General features: G+C 37.4%; 1 protein-coding gene across 3 annotated transcripts in view; it reads right to left on the bottom strand.

Annotated features, from left to right (window-relative positions):
* The window catches only part of gripap1 (GRIP1 associated protein 1), a 79,525-nt gene that overhangs the window by 30,868 nt on the left and 29,341 nt on the right, over positions 1-19,316 (bottom strand). Inside the window, exons 15-22 of one of the 3 annotated variants that reach the window (XM_059332384.1) lie at positions 18,513-18,605; positions 16,053-16,094; positions 11,915-12,049; positions 9,949-10,044; positions 8,884-8,994; positions 8,415-8,516; positions 8,141-8,254; positions 6,973-7,050 (exon numbers count right to left, since the gene is read on the bottom strand). In XM_059332384.1, the coding sequence (XP_059188367.1) occupies positions 6,973-7,050; positions 8,141-8,254; positions 8,415-8,516; positions 8,884-8,994; positions 9,949-10,044; positions 11,915-12,049; positions 16,053-16,094; positions 18,513-18,605 (771 nt within the window). The remainder of the gene's footprint in view (positions 1-6,972; positions 7,051-8,140; positions 8,255-8,414; positions 8,517-8,883; positions 8,995-9,948; positions 10,045-11,914; positions 12,050-16,052; positions 16,095-18,512; positions 18,606-19,316) is intronic. The other 2 variants (XM_059332385.1, XM_059332386.1) reach the window with 2 other exon arrangements.

A 19,316-nucleotide genomic window follows, 5' to 3' on the forward strand; every position in this document is an offset into this window, starting at 1 on the left:
CTGAAATATGTAGGATGAACCTGGACAAACTTGCATGGTTAAATCGTGATTTATAATGTATGTATATTTACATATATCAGTATTTTTTTCCCATAAAAGCTCAAATTTGGTGCCTCTCACACATTTTAATGCCACTATTCCATCATATACACTGATCTTAACGATTTCATATTTTAAGAATTATTTTAATGAAGAATAAGGGTTCTATTATGTTTTATTTAAGGCATCTTATTTTGACAGTCTTCTTGTATATTCTGTGGTGGATTCTGTTAACACACTTTGCTCTTATTTTGAAAGCGGCATGTGTTTAGCGACAGGAAGTAATTTGTCACAGATTAGCTTTTTGTGATTAAAACAACTTTAATTGTTAGCTAATGTTAGCTTGCGGTTACTGAGCGGCGTATGCAGCAGTGTGTTTGGATCTGACCGGCCTGGACAGGTTGGTAGTATTTAGTTAGACGTGTGCCGACGTACACGGAGAGACGATGTGGGGACGGGACTGATACAGACAGGGAGACACGTTTCTCTGCCATGCTGGAGTTTGTGGAAAAATATTATTAGATACTTGATATTTAAACAATAAACAGAGCACAAAAGCACAGTGAATTAAAATCATGTCTCATGAACAAATGGGCAGACAAGCTTACTGAAGTTGATTTGCATGACAAGTATCTAAACTGGTTCCCAATCCACGTTTCTATTGTTTCTTTGAAGTTTCTCTCACTACTTTGCAATGTCTGGTTCCTGTATGCTAACTCACTTAAATAAGTCTAAATCACTTCATCATGTAACTTCCTCCTGTTCTTTGATCATGTAAGACTGAAACTCTGTATATAAGGAAGAAAAGTTTACTTTGACGGGAGAGATTGCTGAGAACTCTCTCCGTGCACGTAACTAAAGGCTTTGATTGATTACACGGCTGGCTGCATTTTTTCTTCAGACTAAGAAACATTCTCAATATTTTGGGAAGAAACTGCAACTACAAGTTGTTTTAAAGCGGAGAAGTGGGGAGGGCAGTGTATGAATGCATGCACATGCCTCGAAGGGGGACAGAGAGGTGGGTCGGGGTTTAGACTGACTGGCGGGTGACAGACACTCTGCTGAGCAACGGCAACACAACGCAAAATAACTCTATACTATGAATATTGTAAACATACTTTCAGTAGCTTGAAATGTGATGTTAGCGCAGCACAGGAGACTATAGCGGGACAGATTAGAGTCTGGCAGGTCGCTAGAGTCTAGGTAAATAATGGGAAACCCTGGTACATAAATATTCATACATTATATATAGATATTATATATATATATATATATATATATATATATATATAGATATATAGATATATATCTAAATATAGATATATATATATATATAAGTGTTATAAGTGTATAAGTGTTCAAAATAAAGATTAATTAAACAACAAAATATTAGTTTAGTGATTCACAGGATTGCTAAATCCTAGAAACAAAAAAGTTTGTACAAAATAGTTTTGAGTTTGTAAAGTCAACTGCAGACTCTGCTATTTTTTTGAACACACCCCTTTCAACTAATTGCCCAATTGCACAGCCTTAAGAGCTGCATATACCAATGCTGGGTCTTGTTGGTTTTCTGAGAATCTGCTGCACCTACTGGTACCTTGTTTGCCATGTAGCAATAAAAAATCAACTAAAAACCTGGATTAATCTGGTTAGTCACATTGGACTGCTATTATTTTGAACACTATTGTACATAATTATATCTATATTTTAAGTATTTTTGTATTGCACATATATTGCACAATGGTGAAAATAGACTGTTGCACATTGTATGTGGTAATATGGAATAAATAAACATATATAAATATTAACTGCCAAACCAAGTACATAGTAAGGAACAACCCCCTCCTTAAACGGTAGAGTTCTCCTTAGGAGTGGGAATCGACCGCTTCCAGATCTTCCAATCCATTGGAATCAGTTCTATTATTATTGATAACTACGTGTTTTTCTGACAGTTGTGCATTTGCAAAATCAAGATTCAAATCAAACTCTACTATGATGGAAACTTCTAATGAGAAGGCGTCCGTGGTGGAGAGGAGGAAAAGGTCCAAAGAGTGGCTTCATCTCATGAAGGAAGTGAACAACAGTGCTGCTTCAGAAATCAATCAGGTATCAATAAAGAATCGAACCAATATGAAGAATCAATAACGGCATTGTTTTTAAAAGCCTCATCAATTCCTGTCCTGCGTTTATGTTTTCATCGTCTTTTAGTTATTTTCTATGAAAATCTACTCAGAGTTTTGATTCTTGCTGCAGATACATAAAACATAATTTAGTCCAAAATATCTAAATTATAGCTCGTGGATCAGAACATGCAGAAAAAGAGATCTTCAAGAGTTAATTCATTTTCTTATTTATTTTTTTACATTAAAATATTGTCTTTACATGATATGAATATGAATGAGCTATAAAAGAGATCACGTTTTATAGGAACAGAAGGAACAATCTGCGAATTATTTTTAATGCGGCGTGGTGAGTTCATGTTCCGTCCGTCAGACGGGAAACAACTCGTGACGAGTGAAACTCAAACCCACGACACTCGGAGTACCTGCTCTACACCCGACCTGCCCGCTAATTAGACTTCTTCCTCCATCATTAATTAACTTTTCCTATTAAGTTTCCTCGTTGTGCTCTTAGTGGCAGGCTGTTATCCAGCAGATAGCACACACACACACACACACACACACACACACGCACACACACAGGCAGTAATCAGTGACAGTCCGTCTCTGGAGTCCTTCAGGGAGAACTGTTTCCTCTGAGGACCACAGAGTCAGCCGGGTTATCTGATTGGCTGAAAGTACTCGTTACATCCACACTGACATATCCCATGATGCACGGCGGGTTGTGCTTTATTGGTTCGTTATCAGACTCTAATGATAACGAAGGAAAGTGCTTCCTTGAGGACATTGTGTGGTTATTTTATGTGCAGAGTTAATTGTTTGGTGATAATGGCTTTCATTCTGTATTATGTGCTTTTTTTTATAAAACACTATAGGACTAAAAGTTTTAGAAACATACGTTTTTTTATGGGTTCTGTTTAAATTTCTGCCATTACATTTTTCAGTGACCTATGAAATAAAGCACAGAAGAAATTGGAGGTTAAAAAAAAAAGGAAGAGAAATCATGAAATCATTTTGTTGAAGAAAATTGACTTAAATCTTTGACTCATAAAAGTAGACACACAAAACAATCAAACACACATTGTACAATGCAAATCGGATATTGTTTGGACAGTTCATCCTATTGTTCCTCTGCTGATGGATAATGTTCTCGGTAACATTCAAATGTGTCACCATATTTGTTTTGCAACGACTCTCAAGCCTGATTTCCACCGGGCACGTTACGGCCGCGGAACGACTGCGCCACGGTCGCCGTTGCTGATTGCTGCAACTCTAATCAATGAGAGCATTTCCACCGGGCGCGCTGCAGAACGTTACAGCAACGTCTCAGCCAATCTGCTGCACGAGCATTAGGTAGGACTTCTATTTTCTCCGCGAGCCGCTGCTAAACCGCGTAAATCTCAACAGAGCAGATCGCACCAGACAGGAAGTCCGACTCAGAATCAACGTAATACACTTCCACCCCCTTTCAAAATAAAACACAATACGCAGTTCATGCAGCCTAAAACTACTTCACATCAACATTATGTGTTGACCGAGGCACCAGATCAGCAATTAATCAATTAATCAATCAATCAATCAATCAATCAATCAATCAAAGGGTCTCAGAGGATCGGAGACATGGACGACAAGAGACTGCTTGTTGAAGTGGAACAGCATACAATCATTTATGATATCACACATTGTTTTTATAAGGATAGATGGTCAGATCAACAGATCTTCCACGTCAGAGAAGCAAAGTAAGCTGTTTGTTGTTGTTGTTGTTTACTTTATACACACAGTTTATCACGGGATCTCGCGGTCTCCCGTATGTTCAGGATTATTGCGTGTTCTCGTTATCTCGCGTGTATACGACTGGCTCGATATGCTGTGTTTTCAATCATCATCAGCTGACGCTAGCGCTAGATAACTTGCTTGGTTAGCAGGACAATCATTCTTCTGAATTAACATACAGGAGCATCTCAGTAAATTAGAATATCATAGAAAGTTTATTTATGTCAGTGATCCAACTCAAAAAGTGGAAATAACATTATCTAGATCTGTTACACACAGAATGAAACATTTCATGTCTTAATTTGTTTAATTTCTTATAATTATAATGATTGTGGCTTACATTTAATGAAGATCTAAAGTTCAGTGTCTCAAAAAAATTAATATTACAAAAGAGCAATTTTAAAAAGTATGTTTAATATGGAAATGTTGTCCTCCGAAAAGTATGTCATCTATATGACTCAATACTTGGTTGGGGCTGTTTGACTTGAACTACTGGAAATGGACTTTTCCATCATATTCTAATATATTGAGATGCACCTGAATATAACAAGTCTTTTAGTCCAAATGAACACTGAACAAGAGGTTTTTAAGACCAAAATGTTCCAGTTAACTCCGATGAAGTAACCCTCTCCTGCTTTCTAGTCTGTCAACACAAGAAACAACACAAGAATAAGCAAGAATAAGTGGCATATACTATGTTGAGTCCTGTGAGGACGTAAGTGCTTTTGCAGATTTTTTTCTTTTTGTCTTCTGTGTGTTGATTATGTGTGTAGGTGTTCAGTAAAGAGCTGGGTCTTCAGCCTCTTTTTGAAAATTGAGAGGGATTCATCACATTGTATGGAGTTTTAAAGGTTGTTCCACCACCGGGGCACTACAGAGGAAGGTTTGAGGCGTAGAACCCATCAGCGGCGGTGGTCTCTAAATGGAATAACGATGAACTAAATTAACATCATGCTGTATTGAAGTCGACTTGAAGAAGACTTGAAGCTAATTATTTAGACCATAAACTCATTTTGAGAATGCTTACTGAGGTCAGAAATCAGGTCAGAACGAGGCTCATTTTCCTGTTGACTTTCATACAAACCAGGCGGCAACCTCCGGGTCTGAGCAGGGCAAAACCAGGAAGTGCCTTAACCCTATAAAGCCTGAACCATGAAACAATTGCCAGAAAATTCAGTTTTTTTAAAAAACTGAAGTGTTTATTGAACCTGCTGACAAATTTAAAATATATATATATATATATATATATATATATATATGATTTTGCATGTATGAATTCTAATTTGAATCCTATTTGATACATCAGGTCAAGTTTTTGTAAAAATTTGTTGCTAACAGTTTGTTTTTCTTGAACTACTTTGATTTTCATTTTAACATTTTTCTTAAACATACAAAATAGTTTTTCCATATAATACAACATCAAACATCTGCTGATATGAATTTTTCATGCAGCAGTGATGGATCCACCAGTTGAACCAGCAGATTGCCATCTAAAAATACACAGCAAAAAATAAATGATGTATTTCTTTGAATTGTTGGAGAGATTTCTCAATTTTATTCTAAATAAACCTAATTATGTCAGTTATACCTTTACTTAGTTTACCTAAATAAGAAAAATACTTTATGTGGCTATATTTAAGGCATAATGTATGAAATGCAAAAAAAATGACAATCGACAAATTTTCAAATTAGTCGTCGTTAATACGTGATGATGTAGAGGTCTCAAAAACTTGTGAATCAAATATGATACATTTGGCTTTATAGGGTTAAGCTGCATTCTACTGAAAATTCCAGCAGGGGGCGCTAAGTTTGGCTGCAAAAAAAATCTGCCCATTCATTTCAGTGCAAAATTTGAAAACTTCTCACTTGATTTATTACCTCAGAAAAAAAAATGTTCAAGACAATTTGGAAGAAAATAGAAGATAAAGAATCCTATGATTTGGGGCAATGCGTATCCACGGCAACGTGCCAATAAAGTTATATATAACGTTATATAGATATAAAAAAGGACGTTTACCAATTTGGTCTCATAACTTTGACCCTTTCACTGTATTTTCACTTAATGACAGTTTATTTGAACGTTTTGTTCAGTAAAATGTCTTGTTCAACGTTTGGTTGGACTAACAGACACTCCAAGGAGTCGCTGCTCAGTTTTTTTTTTGGTAAGTAACATACATTTTGTTTTTGTTTTTTGCTAGCCAAAACTAACATCCCAATTAATGCTCCAGTTAATGCTAACATGAATTAGCAGCAGCTTCTCTCAGTCAGGTTGAGGTGTAGAGAGGCTGTAGTCAGTGATCAGATCCCTCTCCTCCTCCACAGTCCAGATATGGTCTGCTCCCCGTATCAGAAACAAGATGGCAACGCAAGATGGCAACAAGTGTAACGCTGAATTAAACGCTGAGTTAATATGGACAGTGATTATTATGAAAACGGTTCAAAAATGCATGTGTAAATGAAGAAGGTTTTTGTTTTAAAATGAAAAAAAAGTATTCAGCCTCAGTCAAAACCTCCAACACACTGACTCTTTCATCTGTGCTGCAGCAGTGTAAAATAAAAGGATGAGTCAGTGTGGTGAAACACGGCAAGAAACAACAGAAGAACAACGCTGAAACCAAACACTGATGGATCTTTGCTGTGACACCTGTGTGCGTGTGTGTGTGCGTGTGTGTGTGCGTGTGTGTGTGTGTTTAACAGATTGTGTGAATGTTCAGAGTCTCTGTAACAGACTGTCAGCGCTCACATGAGCCTCCTCCACGCTGATCTGCTGTTAACACGCGTTAACCCGCCTGCGTTACCATGGAGACAACTACGCTTTAATTAGAAACACACATTCAATTAGAACACACACACACACACACACACACACACACACTATACACCTACACCACCTGCATGTACAAACACCCACACATTCAGATTTATATTTAAATCATGACAATGTTTTCTTAAACATTTTGTTTTGAATAAACATGAGTCTTTGTGTCTGCATATATGTGTGTGTGTGTGTGTGTGTGTGTGTGTGTGTGTGTGTGTGTACCTCCAGCTGAAGTGTGTGTTCTTTCTGCAGCTGCTCGATCCCCTCCTGATGTTCCAGAGAGTTCTTCTCAATGTTCTCCTGCAGAGAGATATAATTGTTAAGTGAACTTCAAGCATATATATATATATATATATATATACATATATATGCACACATGTATACACACACATATATATAAGCCGGGAAAGCAGATACGTCGTTTTGTAGTATTTGTAGTTTTTTTCCACCTATTTTCGGTCTCTTGGCCAATTAAATGCATCAGAATACATGTGGGAGTGTCGCAATGCAACATGGGACTTTTCCAGAACTTTGAAATCATGGCGGAAGACGACTATAGCGGAGGGAGCTCAGATATAACAGCTATAAGCTCTCAAATACTTTTTGAATTTCATTTCTATCTGCTACAGAGGCTGAAAAATCTATTACTTAGTAGAAGCATTGACACTTCTGTTGAATTTCCCATTTTAGGCCTCAATGGGTTAACAAAAGCACTTAGCAATGAGGCTAATCGGGAAAAAAGGGTTCAGTTTCTTTTTATCAATTAACAAAATGTAAAGTAAGTGAAGAGAAGAAAATTCTAAATCAGATCAGTATTTGGTGTGACCACCCTTTGCCTTCAAACCAGGACTCTTGTCATTTTTCCACACGTCTCAGACTTTTGCACAGTACTGTATATCAGTAGTTCTCAACCTTTTTGAGTCGCGACCCTCAATTTTACATGCATGTTGTCCGCGACCCCCACTCACTGAACAGAATCTCACAGTTCAGATCACCCAAAAAAGAAACAAAATGACCAAAAAAAGGAAACAAAATGACCAGAAAAGACAAAAAATGACCAAAAAAAGGAAACAAAATGACCAAAAAAGACACAAATTGACCACAAAATGATCAAAAAAAGAGACAAAATGACCAAAAAAGACACAAAATGACTAAAAAAGACACAAAATTACTAAAACAAACACAAAATAACCAAAAAAAGAGATTAAGTGACCAAAAAGACTAAAACACATGAACACTTCAACACAGTGAAGACAGAGCTGACTTCCAAAATGATTCGGCGACCCCCAGAAATCATTGCGCGACCCCAATTGGGGTCCCGACCCCAAGGTTGAGAATAGCTGCTGTATATAAATAAATATAGATACAATTAATTGAGTGTCAGCCTGACCTCGGCCTCCTTCAGGCGTCTCTCGAACCATCCTTTGGTTCCCTCCATGGACTGAACCTGAGCCTGCAGCTCCTCCACCCGCTGCTGGAGACCCTCCAGCTCCTTCGTCCGAGCCTCAACACGACATACACATAAACAATCATTATTTATATAATGATATTAAAGATAAAACATTAGCAGCTGCTGTTTTGCACCGATGACTTATAAAACACTTTTTTGAGATTTCAGAAATAAATGAAATATATATTTTGTGTGTTTTTTTTCCCATGTTCACCTTTTCATCTCTGAGCTGCTGTCGGATCTCCTCCTCAGACCGATTCTTCTCTTCATGGAGGCCGCGGAGCTCCTTCTCATATCGAGCCCTCACCCCAAGGACCTGAGAGGAGATATAGAGAGAAAAGGACACAAGGAGAGGAGACAAAAGAAAGGAGAGGAAACAAAACAAAACAATGTTTAAATAATTCAAACATTAATTCACAAAATCAGTTGAAACTGTTTTTGTATTGCTTAACATTTTAGAAACCTGAGAAGACACAAAAAAGTAAAAAAAATAAAAAAATAAAGCAAAACAGGAAAAAAATAAGAAAACATGGATTATAGATCAGGGATTATTAGGAACAATAAAATAAACTGAAATAAAATGATATAAAAACAAACTCAAAAGGATGAAAATGTGGAGATAAACACATATCAAATAAGATAAATAATGTAAAGAGAGATGAGGATGTGTTTGTTGGTCTCACCTCTTTCTCGTGCTGCAGTTTGAGGTCTGACAGCGCCTCCTTGTGGTCAGACTTCTCCTGGTTCAGCTGCATCGCCATGTCGTCCAACATCGCCTTCCTCTTCTCTGCTGTCTGCTCAACACAAGGAAACAAGGAGGAAATAAGCAGGAGAGGAAACAAGGAGAGGAGAGTAAAACAAGGAAAGGAAACAAGCACAGAAAACAAAGAGAAGAGGAAACAAGGATAGGAGAGTAAAAAGAGAGAGAGAATAGAGAGGAGAGGAGTAGAACAAGGAGAGGAAACAAAGAGGAGAAGAGAGAAAACAAGGAAAGGAGAGGAGAGGAGAGGAGCGAGGAGAGGAGAGGAGAGGAGAGGAGAGGAGAGGAGAGGAGAGGAGAGGAGAGGAGAGGAGAGGAGAGGAGGAGTAAAACAAGGAGAGGAAACAAAGAAGAGAAGAGAGAAAACAAGGAAAGAAAACAACACAAGGAAACAAGGAGAGGAAATAAGCAGGATAGTAAAAAAAGGAAAGGAAACAAAAGAGAATAGAGAGGAGAGGAGTAGAACAAGGAGAGGAAACAAAGAGGAGAAGAGAGAAAACAAGGAAAGGAGAGGAGAGGAGAGGAGAGGAGAGAGGAGAGGAGAGGAGAGGAGAGGAGAGGAGAGGAGAGGAGAGGAGAGGAGAGGAGAGGAGAGGAGAGGAGAGGAGGAGTAAAACAAGGAGAGGAAACAAAGAAGAGAAGAGAGAAAACACGGAAAGAAAACAACACAAGGAAACAAGGAGAGGAAATAAGCAGGATAGTAAAAAAAGGAAAGGAAACAAAAGAGAATAGAGAAGAGAGGAGTAGAACAAGGAGAGGAAACAAAGAGGAGAAGAGAGAAAACAAGGAAAGGACACAAGAAGAGGAGACCGAGAGTAGAGGAAACAAGGAGGAGAGGAGAGGAGAGGAGAGGAGAGGAAACAAGGAAAGGACACGAAGAGGAGAGAAAACATACAGAGTGTTTATGTATTTATGTACATCACACAGACAAGTGTCTGTATTTGAACGGTGGGTGTGTGTGTGTGTGTGTGTGTGTGTGTGTGTGTACCTTCTTGGCCTCGTCCAGGTCTCTCAGCAGTTTATCCTTCTCTTGTCCTTCTTCTGTTAACTGCTCCAACAACTTCCTGTTGGCAAAACTCGACTCCTGAAGGACACAAAGAGGAGACAGAAAGTTACAGCTGAATTCACTTATGCAGCTTTTTAAAACTGCTAAACCTGCACAAATAAGACAAAAAGAGAGCGTGTAATTCTCAAAGCACCCACTAACGGTGAAGTGCTCCTCTAACTGCAGCACCTCGGTGCTCCCGCGCTATTTGAATGTATTTAAATGAGGTAATATTCAGACATTTGGTGCAAAAATGACCAATTTGTATGCAAATGAGCCTCATTGTAAAAACAGTCCAATTGACAACGATCAGCACTAACACACACAGTTACAGTGGAATGATTAGAGTCTCCAGAAAGACACTGGGAACTGAAGCTCAAGAGATTTGGGATTTTAAAGAATAATAAAAGAATATATATGAAGAATACATAAAAGCTATGTGTAAAGAAAAATAATACAAAAACATATGAAAAGTGAAGTGGTGAAAAAATAAATACAGAGGGAAAAATAAATTAAAAAATAAAATGGCTTCATAATACATGAATAAAATAATACATTTTAAAATGAATAAATACTTTATATAATAACAATAATTTAAATTATAAATTGATAATAATAATAATAATAATAATATAGTAAATAAATAACAGAACATAACAAATAAAAAGTAAAATAAATGAACAAATAGAAGAAATAATACAAAGGTACATAAAAGCAAATTAAAAGAGAAACATCAATTTATCTCCCATTTTAATACATTTTTTTATGTTCTCTCTTAATTTATATATTAAAAATAAAAACAAAAACTGACAACATATTAAAAAATCTAAGTATACGTACTTTTAAAATAAATGAAAAAAAAATACAAAAAATAAGAAAAAATAAATGATAAATAATCATTCATAATAAAACATATATAAATAAATAACAGGGGAAATTAAACTGGAAAGTACCTATTTTTTTATTTGTAGATAAATAATTAATAAAAAGGTGCATAAATAAAGAAGCAAAATAAAATAGAAATATCAGTTGATGTCGCATTCTGATTTACAGTTGAAACCAGAAGTTTACATACACTATATAAAAAGACACATATGCTTTTTTTTCTTACTGTCTGACATGAAATCAGACAATCATTTTTCCTGTTTTAGGTCCGTTAGGATTACCAAAATTATTTCTATATTTATATTTATATTTATTATATTTGCTAAATGCCAGAATAATGAGAGAAGGACTTTTTTAGACAATTTTTTATTACTTTCTTCAAAGTCAGAAGTTTACATACATTAACATTATTATGCCTAGAAACAATTTGGGAAAGCCCAGATGATGCTGAATACAGGTTTCAACTGTATTTACATTTTTCACTGTGTCCCAACCTTTATGGGGTCAAGTAGGTTTTCACATACAAGGAAGTTGTTGTGGTGTATTGGTGTAAAAAATAATTATATATATATAGTATTCTGTAGAGAATCCTATCCCAATCAAACCGCACATTTTGATATATAATTTGTCCTGCAACTCTTCAAGTTGTAGGACTAGTAGCGGGACAAAATTGCGTCCGGAAGAGGAAGAAGAAGAAATCCACAGTAGTGTTCGGGCTCTGTCCGATTGCCCCGTGGCCCTAATAAAGGCACAATTTACTGTGACCTCTTTTAATCTCCCACCCAACAAATACCCCATTACAAAAAACTAAAACTAATAAAAACTAAACTAAAACTAAAGCATTTCCCAAAATAAATACTAAACGAAAAATAGCAAACTCACTCTAAAAACGAATTAAAAATGACTGAATTTGAAAACAAAAATTCACAACCCAATTAAAACTAAAACTGTTCCAATGAGGGCCCTCACAAAGATAGAAGTACAAGAATGTGTGTGTGTGTGTGTGTGTGTGTGTGTGTGTTACCTGCAGCTGAGAGTCCAGGTCGTCCCTCTGAGCCAGCAGACTCTCCTGTTCGGCTCGTCTCTGCTGCAGCTCGGATGTCAGCGCCTCCTGCTGCTCACGCAACAGATTCATCTCCTGCGTCTTCACCGTCTGGATCTGCACAAGTTACAACTTCATTTACTTTTTTTAAAAATCAAATCAAATCAAATCAATAAAAAAAATCAATCAGTGCAGAGATGATGGAGATGATGATGATGATCAAATACATTACTAAACAAAAGATTTAAAACAGAGGATGTAACAAAGAAGATGCCAGGTGACAGTTAAGGACTCCAGATGCTAAAAACAATGACAGAAATGAGTAAAAAGCAGAATGATGTCAGTGTGAAACATGAGAGCACACAGTGAGTAACAGCAGGAGACAGATGAAGACAATAACTGATATTAATCTGAAATGGACAACAGCCAATCACACCTGGTGTGGATTTTTTTTTTTTTTTTTTTTAACGAAAAATATGTAAAAGCCTCAATTATATTCATGAGGTGTTTCATAATCCTGCAGTTTTGTTCTAAACGCTGTCACGGTTATGAATTCTTAAAGCTTGGTGCCATACATTTAACCCTTTATCGGGCGAAGAACTATATTTGGAAACATCAGTGGATATCTAACTGGGTCCCCATGTCTCTCTGTTTGGTCGTAGAACCACATGGATTTCTTCCAGCTAATCAGCAAAGATCAGGCTACGTCACAGACAGTGACAGCATGACATCTGACCAATCAGTATGATAATAATATAATAATATTAACTTTATTCACCTTGACCTCCAATGTAAAAATGAAAAATTTGAAAGTCTGAAAGAAACAGTCGTACAAACAGAGTGAATCTTCAGTGAGTTGTACCAGGAGAACTTGACTATGACGGCATATTAGGGCCAAGTATGAATAAAAATAAAAAATCTACAAGAAAAAAAGTCGCAGATTTAAGAGATTTAAAGTGGCAAATCTGCGCGAAAAACGTCACAGATTTACGTGGAAAAAGCACGTTTTTTCAGATTCACCAATATAAATCTCAAATCTGCACATTTTTTTCTTGCAGATTCACCACTTTTATCTCATAAACTTTTTTCTCAAAATATTACCCCCCTCCCCCGGGTCCATATGTTTTTTTTTACACATTCTGGCAGTATGTAATATCCTCCAATATTCTCTAGGGTTGAAATTTGGAATGTTCAGGTATTTCAATGAGTGCCCTATTAAGGGTTAATAACTTTTGTTATCCTCTGTCTGTGTCTGAGTCTCACCACACTGGATTGAAATTTTAACTAAAACTCCCAATGATTATTTAATAAAGTTTTATAAAATCTAGAAGTTATTTGGGGCTGCGAAAAAAAAAACGTGAGTGCCACAGATTTATCTTAAAAATCGACTTTTTAAAATAATTTGACTATATAGTTTCCCAATAAGAAGATTTTTTTTGTTTATTTGAAACATTTTTGTGCGTGTATGCAGACAAAAATAAAACTAGAATGGCACTCAGAGATCGCAGACCTCCACCAAGGCCATGTCCTTTTGAAAGTGAAAACATCTGTGTGACTTGTCTAGTTTCTTGGCCCATCCTTTAGTCAAACTTTGTGAAAATCCAGCTGGCAGTTTCTCTATAATCCTTTTAAGGAAACGTAAAAAACTTTCACAAGTGGGGGGATTTACGAAGGTATTTTATGTTGTACACCAAAGCAGGAACATCTCTTCAGTTTGTGTTACCACAGACCTTATTTCAGGCATCTAACCACCAACCCATCCAGAGGAGGATGGACCCCATGGCGCTAAAATGCTAACGTACTTCCTGGTTTAATAACTGTGGCGCCCTTCATCAAGTGACACGGATCGGCCCCTCAGCCCACTCTTTACATTTTTGCCATCTGGTCTGAGATAAACACCACTTTAAAACTGAGCTTTGGCAGGAGTCCGCCTCTTCTGCTGCAGCAGCTCTGAACACTCTGTACTGGTCTGAGTGTGTCTGAGTGAGCTGGGACATTTAATGCAACGTGTGTTTTTGCTGTGTTGTGCTTCTTGCTGTGAGAAGATCTGTACTCTAGTACAGCTATTCTCAACCTTGGGGTCGGGACCCCAATTGGGGTCGCAAGATGATTTCAGGGGGTTGCCAAATCATTTTGGAAGTCAGCTCTGTCTCTACTGTGTTAAAGTGTTCATGTGTTAATGTGTTTTAGTCTTTTTGGTCATTTACGGTAATATCTTTTTATTGGGTAATTTTGTGTGTGTTTTTGTCATTTTGTGTCTTTTTTGGTCATTTTGTGTCTTTTTTTGACCATATTGTGGTCAATTTGTGTCTTTTTTGGTCATTTTTGTGTCTTTTTTGGTCATTTTGTGTCTTTTGGGTAATTTTGTTTCTTTTTTGGGTCATTCTGTGTATTTTTTGGTAACTTTGTGTCTTTTTTGGTCAATTTGTGTCTTGTTTGGTCATTTTGTTTCTTTTTTGGGTGATCTGAACTGTGCGTGTGAGATTCTGTTCAGTGAGCGGGGGTCGCGGACAACATGCATGTTAAATTGGGGGTTGCGACTCAAAAAGGTTAAGAACTACTGCTCTAGTAGAGTAAAAAACAACCATCGGCTATTCATGACACGTTCCTGGAGTTTCACTGGTGTAACCAGATTTAGTAAATCTACTTTTGAAACTAGATACTGAGAACTTAGTGAAGGATTTACAAGAAGCTGGTGCAATCAAGTCCTGATTATGTGGGATTCTAGAAGAGGCTCCTGTCACTGTTTGGTCTGAACATTTCTGCTGTGTTGTAGAAAAAAGTTCCAAGAACCAAAGTTACGAGCTGTATTTTTTGCGTTGTAGTTTGCACAGGTTTTAGTAAAATGCTTGTTGAAGCTGCATTGGCATCACTCAAGGAGATGAAAAACTAATGTCCTGATGAAGATGAAAAACGTCCGTCTGGTCTGAAAACGCCGATTAAAAAAGGAGTAAAAGAGTTCCTTCAAGGAACTACAATCATTCCAACACATGCGGCAACCTCCTGGTCTGAGCAGGGAGGCAAACCAGGAAGTGCCTTCAGCTGCATTCTACCAAAAATTCCAGCAGGGGGCGCTGATGGTGGCTGCAGAAGCATTTGGGTCCATTCATTTCAATGCAAAATGAGAAAACTTCTCACTTGATTTATTAACTCAGTAAGTTTTTTTTAGGACAACACTATGGTCTCAATCACTAGTAAAACATTTTCATCAAGACAATTTGATGTTAATAGTTCAAATAATGGCCCCATTTAGAAGAAAATAGAAGATAAAGAATTGCAATTGCGTGGCTACCTTTGATTGACAGGTCACTAACAAGGCCAGCGGTCATCAGGAGAGAACAAAAGCAATGCATATCCACGGCAACGTGTCAATTAAGTTTTGTCTTATAACTTTGACCCTTTCACTGTATTTTCACTTAATGACAGTTTATTTGAACGTTTTGTTCAGTAAAAATGTCTTGTTCAGTGTTTGGTTGGACTAACAGACACTCCAAGGAGTCACTGCTCAGTTTTCTGAGGTAAGTAACAAACATTTTGTTTTTGTTTTTTGCTAGCCAAAACTACCATCCCAGTTAATGCTCCAGTTAATGCTAACATGAATTAGCAGCAGCTTCTCTCAGTCAGGTTGAGGTGTAGAGAGGCTGTAGTCAGTGATCAGATCCCTCTCCTTCTCCACAGTGCAAATATGGTCTGCTTCCCGTTTCCGAAAACAAGATGGCGACGAATGTAACGCTAAACTTGATGCCTCAAACGGGCCACAAACCAACAGGTGACTCACGGTGACTACATCCATTATTTATACAGTCTATGTTCCAACACAATAAAAAAGGAGGTTCTTATAACTATGTTCTTAGATACATAAAAACGTTCCTCCATTCCCAAAAACACCTTTTAATAACAACTACTCAGTAATGAGTTGTGACTATAGATGGTTTATGAAAAAGTACCAAACATTTGGTCACTAGTATCAACAGCAGCAAAGTTAAGTAAGTTTTACAGCTGTTGATCTTTTAGGGTTCATAGCTTTGTATTAATTCTACATTCTATGTAAGGTCATAGGGGTCTACATTAGTTTAAGGTTCTACAGAAGGATTATATGTCGGGTCTGAGATATAATTACCTGTTCAAGAGCGCACAGATTAGTCCTCAGAGCACTGTTCTCCTGTAAGAGGGGTTACAGGTCCATGCTGAGTGAGTGTTCTACATTATTCTGTTTAGGAGAACATTAACAATGGCATCTACAGGAATGGTAGATAAAAAAGGATTCTGTGTAACATTCTCCTGGTTTATTAACCGTTTTATAGCAGCTATGTTACAACACACAAGAGCGTTTTTTGGCTAACCTTCTAGATGAAGTTCTCCACATTTATTTCCTGTTCTTGAGTTAGACTTAGTCCCCAGAGATGACGTAGAGTAAGGGTTCTATTAGGCCTGTCACCATAACACATTTTTTAGGACGATATATTTTCCCAGAAACGATCATGATAAACAATATTGTTGTTGTATCAATATTTTTTTTAGTTTTATAAAGAAATTAGAGCATAATAAATTCATCCTTTTCCACAACAATTCTTTTTTTTAATCTCGAGAATATTAAACATTGGAATTGAAATGTGGAAAATAAACATTAAAATATCCTAGATAAATAAAACAAATAAAAAAACTACAACCAAAAGAAATAAAATAGACTTTCAGGCTCTGTTAACAAAACATTGCAATGAGATAATCATTATGTATTATATTATTTTATTATTAAAATAACAAACAGCTGGAACTGCTGCTTGGGATTTTTTTTTTTTTGGCAATTCGTATTGCCTGTCAAAGATTTGCAGCATTACTTTAAACTAGGGCAGGGACTCGATTAAAAAAAAATTAATCTAATTAATTAGAGGCTTTGTAATTCATTAATCGAAATTAATCGCATATAAATATTTGACCTGAGAACAGTGAGAAGTAATTTTTTTCATATGGATTTTTAGTATACCCTTGAAAACGACATTAGCGTCCACGCTAGCTGCTATATGTTTTGCATACAACTCCTTGTTGCATAGCAACACAACCATGCTCTTATCGACACTTCCATCCATTGGTTTTTAGTAACTAAATGTCCCATCATCCACGGGGCCAACCAAAGCGTCTAATCAGCTTCTTCCTTCATGTTCACTGTGGTTTGTTGTTGTCTGAACTCATCAACGCTAGTTGGTGCTCCAGTATAATCGGTCCGCCTGAAACTCATCCAGTGAGAAACGTTCCGCCGTGCAAAAATAAGTGCGATTAAAATGCATCAATTTTTTTAACACATTCATTTTTGTGTAATTAATTAATCTTAATTAACGTGTTGAAGTCCCGGCCCTACTTTAAACACAACATAAAAAAAGCACAAAAAGTCAATATATTGAGTCCAGAAAAAAACTATTGTGTCCATTTTATATATTGAACGATAAGTCGATATAGTAATTATCGTGACAGGCCTAGGTTCTACGTCATGTTCTCCAGGTAAATATTACCGTTTCATGGCAGCTAGGTTGGTCCACACAACACTGTTCTGTGGTTAAACGTCTACATGTTCTGGAGCAGCTAGGTTAGTTCTCAGAGATGTCACAATGTTAGGGTTCTTTTTAGATTAGATTAGATGAATTACTTTGTTAATCCCACAATGGGGAAATTCAACCTCTGCATTTAACCCATCCTTTTTTACACACAAACAGGAGCAGATTACTGTGCCCAGGGAGCTGTGCAGGGGGGTTAGGTGCCTTGCTCAGGGGCACTTCAGTCAGTACTGGAATTCGAACCGGTGACTCTCCAGTTACAAGCCCGATTCCCAACCTCTAGGCCAGTGATTCCCAACAGGGGGGGCCTGACCCCCCCCAGGGGGGCGCCAAAGATCCACGGGGGGTAGCGAAGCTCTCTTGATTTTAAGGGGTGTAATAAATCTAATGTGTTAAATATAGATGAGTCAGCATTTAATTCATTAGTGTGACAAAAACATCTGAATAAGGGCTACATTAAACGTTTATTCATTTATTTAAATAGAAAAATCTCTATAGAAAAGTTTTAAAATAAAGGCTATATCGTGAGAATAAGGACATGTGTAACATCCCTCCTGCAGTATACACAGGTAACCTCACCTAGAGGTAACCTCACCTAGCGGTAACCTCAGCTAGCGGCAACCTCAGCTAGTGGTAACCTCACGTAACAACAGAAACACAGAGCTAATGGAAAAATGGCGAAGCGTCAGGGAGACGAAAATCCTGAATATCTCATAAAGAAAAAGAGAGGGTACCATGAAAGTCACATTGAGTTCGGCTTCATAGAAGCAATGGACAATGGGAGGGGGTCGCCAAAGTTTACAATGGTAAAAATGTGGGTCCCTCAAGAAAAAGGTTGGGAACCACTGCTCTAGGCCACGGACTGCCCATTTAACGTTCTCCAGGTATGTAGCCTGTTTGATAGCAGCTCTGTTAGTTGTCAGAAATGATGTAGTGTTAGGGTTCTATGTTATGTTCTATGGTAGCAAGGTTTGTCCACAGAACACTGTTTTGTGGCAAAACTTGTCGATGACATTCTCCAGGTTTATTACCTGTTCTAGAGCAGCTAGGTTTGTCCTCAGAGCATCGTTCTCCTGCAGGATGTTGTCCACCTGCTCCTGACTGACTGCGCTCTGACTGGCTACCTGCAGCACCGACGCACCACAGGCAGGGGGCAGCAGACAGCGAGAGAGGGAACCGAAAAGAACAGAAAGAACCAGGCAAAAGGTACCAATAGAGAAAGTAAAGAAACACAACGAAAGGGCAGAAAAAAGGGGAAAAAAGAAATAGAGGAGAGAAACAGGGACAAAAAGTTGAAAGAACAGGGGAGGAGAAGAGAAAAAGCATAAAGTCAGAATCACAGAGCAAGCAGCAGGCAGAGAAACACACACAGGGCTATTCCACCGCCAGAGTGATGCTAGAAAACATATCTGTGGATATGAATTCATTTTTTTATGACTGAATCACTTTGGCAGCGAAATATCTTCACAGAAAAGTGAAAGCACAGTGCAGAAGTTCCTCCCTTCCTTACCTTGTTCCCTTCTCTCCTCCCTCCCTCAGCCTCATTTTATATTACGTATTATATTAATTGAGTGTGAATAAGAAACAGGTTTTATTTCACACCTGTTTCCAAAAATGTGAACATTAAGGAGGCCATATGCTTTATTCTTTATTATTTGCAAATGTGTGAAAAGAGCTGCTGTGAGACTGTTTCTCACTCCATATGTGTGATGTGGAAATGTGAACATTAATTTTTACATGTGGGTAAGAATATAAAAAATCATCTTTTTGATTGTGGCTTTCACTTCTCTCCTATTGAAGGTTTTCTCCCTGGCTCTTTTTGTATGATCATCAGT

This window comes from Centropristis striata, chromosome 5, assembly GCF_030273125.1.
Source record: "Centropristis striata isolate RG_2023a ecotype Rhode Island chromosome 5, C.striata_1.0, whole genome shotgun sequence".
Taxonomy (NCBI): Eukaryota; Metazoa; Chordata; class Actinopteri; order Perciformes; family Serranidae; genus Centropristis; species Centropristis striata.